At 38.1% G+C, this 6,722-nt stretch overlaps 1 protein-coding gene across 1 annotated transcript in view; it reads right to left on the bottom strand.

The window, feature by feature from the left end:
- Nucleotides 1-4,037: 4,037 nt before the first annotated feature.
- The window catches only part of LOC110025599 (L-ascorbate oxidase-like), a 4,118-nt gene continuing 1,433 nt past the window's right edge, over nt 4,038-6,722 (bottom strand). The window contains exons 5-6 of the mRNA XM_020726168.1: nt 5,423-5,792; nt 4,038-4,787 (exon numbers count right to left, since the gene is read on the bottom strand). Of these exons, the coding sequence (XP_020581827.1) occupies nt 4,159-4,787; nt 5,423-5,792 (999 nt within the window). The 3' untranslated portion in view covers nt 4,038-4,158. The remainder of the gene's footprint in view (nt 4,788-5,422; nt 5,793-6,722) is intronic.

The raw sequence follows: 6,722 nt of genomic DNA, 5'->3' as shown, positions 1-6,722 counted from the left end.
GAAAGTATCATGTCTTGGTGAACGATTTTTTTTGCTCACCCCATGAGACAACTAGAGTGATTACTCCCAAAGCTTCATCTCTCGCTAGAAAAGTTGAACAAAGGACCAACCGGTGTCGTCAACCATTTTGAATAGAATGTTTATCAAACTTTCGGTTTCGACCAGGATACTGCCCACTTGGCAGTTATTTATGAATGTCATAACGATGATTGCTTAATTATATGGGTTTCTTTTTGGGGGCCTGCATCTGTAAAAGTAATTGGAGGATGAGTATGAGTGTAAGAGATGACGAAAGATACCTCCTTCGATCGGTGTCTCTTTAAAGTGGACCATCAGGATGACTCTTTATTTCCTTTGAAGATAGCCAGAATGATCCAAGCAAGGTGAACTTTGTTCGCTTGGACGGGTCCATCTATAGGCTCCTCTGTCAGGGCCTTCTCATGTCGCTCTGTAGGTCCTTTGATAGTGACGTATTCCTTCCATTCCCCAGCCTTGATGAGTTTCTCCACCAAATTCTTGAGATGGCGACACTCCTCTGTGTCGTGCCCATGACCATGGTGGTAGGCACAATATTTATTTGGATTACGAAGGGTCGGTGCATTTTTCAACAGTGATATTTTTTTGAAATAATCCTTATTTTGATTGATCTAGACTAGCTCGGTCATTGACATGTTTAGGAGTGTCAAATTTCATATTTTTTGATATATGTGAGGTCGCTTATATTATTGAGCCGACTGCTGTTCATTGTGACTCCTCTGACTCTTACTGTTATAGTTACCTCCTCGGTTATCTCGGGACCAGGGGTTGTCGTTCCGCCGATCATCGGGGGCTCGATCACTCTTCTGCTGCTTCCAATCATCCTGATCCTTCCGCTTCTGCATCCGTCAGTTGGATGATTCCGGTTTGGTTATTGATGAGTCCATAAGGTCCTCCTCGACGACGATATGGTTGTTGGCCAATTCGAAGTCCTCAGCGAAAGATCTTGGTTTGAGCAAGTTTTGGTCATACCAGAACCGCTTGCTATAGATTCCCTGCTTCAAGTCTGTCTGCGTAATGAGAGGCTCCAGTTTTTTCACCTCCAGCATTTCCTTTTTGAAGTGATTGATGTAAGCCCACAAGCTTTCATTCTCTCCTTGCTTGATCTGGAGAAGGGTCTCACTATCCTTCATTTTCTTCTGCACATTGGTGAGGCGTGCTAGGAAGAGTTGTTTAAATTCTTAAAAGGATGGAATGATCTGAATCACCACAGTGCATCCTTCTTTAGCGTGGATAGAAAGACTCGACACTTCATGGTATCATTGATCAACAAAACTCCTACTGAAGATTTGAAGGAAACCACGTGGTCTGCTGTGTCGATCTTCCCCTTGTAAGGATCTAAATGGAGAATCCTTAGCTTCATCGGGGGTATAGTTTCTAAGTTTTTTGAGAGAAGGAACTGGCTGCGGTTGCCGGACAGTTGTTCATTTTCGATCCGACCGATGCTTGATCATCAGTGTAGATGCCAAACTGTTAGCGAGCTGGGAGTTCCCCTATTCTTTGGTCGATCGATCACCAAATTGACTATCGGGTGCAGACGGATTTTTTTGAGGGACTTTCTAAGAGAGTGTTCCTTAGGATTCTCCTTCCGAGAGTGGGGTTTGAGTGTTCCTCTAAGTTATAGCAGCTTGGAGGGCCTCAAACGGGTCCATTATCCGCGCTTGCAATGTTTGAACCTCTTCCTAGATGTCTCGCCGCACCATTTCTCTACCGAATTCCATGGGCACCACATCCCTTTGTAAATTTTATTCTTCATAGTTGGGTTTGCTTCTCATCTGAGGCTTGTCCACGCTCACTGCAGCATTTTTCAGGATGTTGAATCCAAAGTTGTCTTTCGGGAATACACATCCCAAGAGATGGAGCCGAAGGAAGAAGGAAGAGGGAAATAGTGGGACAATTAGAGAATTCCTAATAGAGAGGCCGAGATGAGTCCCTTTATTCATATTTTCACCCCCTATTTATAGGGGCGTATTTGTAGAATTTTAGAAAGAGATGAGTGTTTATAGAAACCACCCATAATGCAATTAATGCGTTGATTTAAAATTATATTTGCATTTCAAATTGGATTTGAATTTGGCGGTTATCACCTAGTCGACATGTTTGAATTCGATCAACGAGCCGACCGGTCGAATGACAATCGCTCCCGTCAAAACAAAACCAGTCGGTCCACTAGTTGTGATCGGACGCCCTTGTAGGAAGTTTAGGTAGCCGGGACCATAAACATGGTCCGTCGATTGGTTCCATCAACATCACATGTCGGTCAATTTTGACCGAGCGGTCGGCCGTCGGATGGTTGTTTCAAATCATGCTTTAGTTTAATGATTTGATTGTTTTAAGATTCATACTCGCAGTTTTAGTGCATACATTTTAGAAGTGATCTCTTTTTTCTTTTATGTCGGGAAAATTTCATCATAATAGTAGTAAATAACTTCCATAGTTCTTATAAATTATATCATTTGATTAAAATGAACGGCCTAGCTAGCTAAACCATGGTATTCTTTTGAGCCGTTTGGCAAGTGCAAAATAATTTTGTATGTCAAACCCATATATGTTGAAGTGAACACTGATAAAAGCAAATTAGCAGTGCACTTCAAGGAGCCTTTCTCGCCACTTAATATATCTACAGGCAATGTTGAAGCCTCTGCATCATTTATACTGATGATATAAGTCATTGGAAGATGTAAAAGAATAACTCTATGTTGCATGTGGAGAAGCTGATGATCAAATTATTGGTCTCTTGCAATAATCAATAATCTGGTCTTAAGAAGAACTCTAGTTTAGATGAATGGGTGTGCCTAATGCAATGCCTGACTTTTCTGTCCGGACTTCGTATGTAGCTCTACGTGCAGACTCCAAGTAATATACCGTTGTGTGTGCTATATCGAGCCAACTTAAAAAATATTAAAGTGAAACTATGGACTCTGCAATAATCCCAAAATAATCTTCACGATTCTACTTCAATAATCATGAAATAACACCGCAGAGTTTTTTTTCAGGATTATTGAAGAGAAACTCATATATTCCACTTCAATAATCCAGAAATAACTTTCGCGATGTAACACACATGGACGCGTATTATTGGAGTCCGCACGTCAAGCTATATCCGGAGTCCGAACAGAAAAAATTTCCCTATCTTCATGCCCTTTAGTTGACAAATGATGCAATCTATAAAGCCTTTACATTGAGAACTACTTCACAAAAAGTATTTTTGCGTTTGCTAACATTACCATCTCCAATTGATCAGCATCTTCAACATAGACTCTATTTTCATAAATGATTTATTCCTGAAGCGACATGCCCTTTTATTGATTCTTGTTTGTTTTTTTGAAATAATGCATTAGAAAAGAAAGGGAGAGGAGAAAAGTAGCTAGGGTTGTCGAACCAGGTTCGGTTTGAAATCAACTTGAATGGGATTGAGTGAGGCTTGAAATTAGCTTATGACTTGTTATATTTCATTCTGAGTGAGCTAAGCTCAAAATTAAATCAAGCTCGATCTATCTCAAAATCGAAACAAGGCGGCTCAAATTGAGTTATCTGAATCCGTTCCAACACAAAAATCAAACCAAGCCCGATTAATCAAGCTTAAAATGAATGAATACAAATAAATTACTAAAAAACTCTACCGTTGACGCATTCTTAAATTTTATTTTGCTCGTCCCACTCGCACATTCTTTCTTTCTTCTCGAATATTTGACATAACAATTCTCTCATTTCTGTTCTCCGCTGCTTGACTCTACTTAATTTCGCATGATACTTTCCAACACCTTCACTAATCAATCTAATTATTTTATTCACCTTTAAAATTAAACTATTTGTCATAAAAAAACAAAAAACCACTATTGAAATTTTTTTATAAATAAAACATTTCAATTTGTATCAATAATATTTTCCAATTAGAATTCATCAACATTTATATGTTCATGCAAACAAAAAGGAAGTCGTGCCAAAACCTTAGTTGAACTAGCACTAAAAAATATCATGAAATTCATCAACACGCAAGTATTTGTCAAATCACCATGTATATTTCACTTGCAAAATATACTTATAATTATGTCATCACAAAAAATAATAAGAACAACGATGCGTGGCGCTGAAAAGAAAGGCCTAACCCCAACGCCCATTTTAAGCTCGCCTTCTCAGATGCTTGGACTCTCCACATCCCATAATAGAACTAGGGAGCTCGCCTACCTTCTCCACCCCTTCCTCAAAAACAACCCCCATTCCCATGAAGAAGTGAGCTTCAATATGACAATGAAAAGCCCAAACCCCAGGGTTATCAGCCCTAAACCTCAGCGCAGTCCACCCATAAGGGTGCAATGGTACAGTATTCCTCTGAATCGGGTCAAACAAGTTATACTTCTTTGAATCCACCTCTGGATCAAATTTACCCATTCCATACCCTAAAACCCAGAAATCATGCCCATGTAGATGCCATGGATGAGTCTCACTGTTGTTAGCACTCAACGTATTCGCATTCTGCAGGATGACGTCCACCGTGGAACCAAACTCCAATCTATAGACTGAATTGCTGGAAACTGTGTTAGGGTTGCTTGAAACAACATGGATGTTATAGTTCTTATAGTCGTAAGTCTCTGGAGCTGGTTTTTGGCTAAAGACATGTTGCATCTGACTCTTCATGGCTATCAAATAAGGGGTGGTCGGCAGCGTGAAGGAGATGTTGTTGAGTGCCCAGGCGGTTGGATGTGGGTGGTGGTGCCTCGATAAAGTTGGGGTGGGAGACAATGGACTTGCTTTGGTTGAATCTATACAAGGTGTCGTTCCAAGGTGGGCCTATGGGGGTGGCTGTCGGCGGCGGCTTAAGGGGATGGTTGGGGTAGTAGTTCAGAATGGCAGTACCAGTTGGGGTGTTAGGTTTTCGACTGACCACATTGAGCGCCACCCAATAGTTTCTGGATTTGTCTTCATCAGCTTTCAATATGACTGAGTAAGTCTCGCCGGAATAAATATTCAGATTCTTCACGACGACCGGCTTCACATAATAACCGTCCACTTCAACGATGGTCATATGATGTGCCTGAAAAAAACAAGATTTTTAATATAATAAAGTAATAAATGTAATGATTTTTTTTTTTTTTGACATTTGGATTATTTCGTAATTAAGAGCACATTTTGTTGTTTTTCTCTTAATTAATTCCAAACTTAGAAGGGATAATTATCTGTACTCCATCTGAAATATTGATATTTACAAGTTATATACCGAAGTGTTTCTTCTTTTTGAAAAAACCGCACACATGTGTTTGTGTGTGGCGCGTATTTTCTGTCCGGACACCTGACGTACCTCTACGTGCGGTGCAGGTTATTCCTGAGTTATTTTCAAGTTATTTCTGAGTTATTTTCAATAATTCCAAAATAACCCAGAAATAACTCAAAAATGTGTTGAGGAGGATGATGAGGCGGTTGGATGTGGGTGGTGGTGCCTCGATAAAGTTGGGGTGGGAGACAATGGACTTGCTTTGGTTGAATCTATACAAGGTGTCGTTCCAAGGTGGGCCTATGGGGGTGGCTGTCGGCGGCGGCTTAAGGGGATGGTTGGGGTAGTAGTTCAGAATGGCAGTACCAGTTGGGGTGTTAGGTTTTCGACTGACCACATTGAGCGCCACCCAATAGTTTCTGGATTTGTCTTCATCAGCTTTCAATATGACTGAGTAAGTCTCGCCGGAATAAATATTCAGATTCTTCACGACGACCGGCTTCACATAATAACCGTCCACTTCAACGATGGTCATATTATGTGCCTGAAAAAAAAAAACAAGATTTTTAATATAATAAAGTAATAAATATAATAATTATTTTTTTTGACATTTGGATTATTTCGTAATTAAGAGCACATTTTGTTGTTTCTCTCTTAATTAATTCCAAACTTAGTAGGGATAATTATATATACTTCATCTGAAATATTGATATTTACAAGTTATACATGTGTTTAGGTGTGCCCCATGATTAAACTACTGAGAATTTGACAAAAATAAAAAAATATGAAATTTTGATTTTTAGAGTTAGAATTTGAAAAATGAATGAAAGATGACGGGTTAATTTGTAAATAGCAAGTTTCAGATGGTCTGTATGCAATTGCCTCAAGATGAATTTAGATGGTTTATATATTACAACTAACATCAAAATATTGCATGAAAAAAGCATATTTTATTTTCAAAAGTTAATATTAGTGTATTTTTATATGATTTAAAAATTTAATTGTCATGAAAGTAAATATTAATATTTAGATGTTGCATATATATATAAATAACTAAATTTTAAAGTAAGAAAATAAACAAGTTATATTTTTATGGTAAGGGAATATTTTTTTTCATCATGTGATATATATAGTATGCCGATCACATGCATCATGCCTAATAATGTCTCCAACCAAACAATGTGACTTGGTATGACCGGTCCCACAAGTTGGTCTAATTTAATTGTAAATAGTACAATTTAATTGGATTTTTTTACAAATTATAACTTAACTGAAAAATTTTAAAATGGGGCCCACCGAAAATATTATATCATTTATTATCTTTCATTTCAACGTTATTTTGATAATATTAAAGTTAATTTAAAAATAGGATGACTTTCTTAATTATTTGCATATCAAACCCTTCAACTTAAAATAACGGTAAATGATGTGATATGGATGATTTCGATGATATAAATATAAAAAATAATATATA

Source organism: Phalaenopsis equestris, unplaced genomic scaffold, assembly GCF_001263595.1.
Source record: "Phalaenopsis equestris unplaced genomic scaffold, ASM126359v1 Scaffold000312, whole genome shotgun sequence".
Taxonomy (NCBI): domain Eukaryota; kingdom Viridiplantae; phylum Streptophyta; class Magnoliopsida; order Asparagales; family Orchidaceae; genus Phalaenopsis; species Phalaenopsis equestris.
This window is presented reverse-complemented; position numbering and strand designations above follow the sequence as displayed.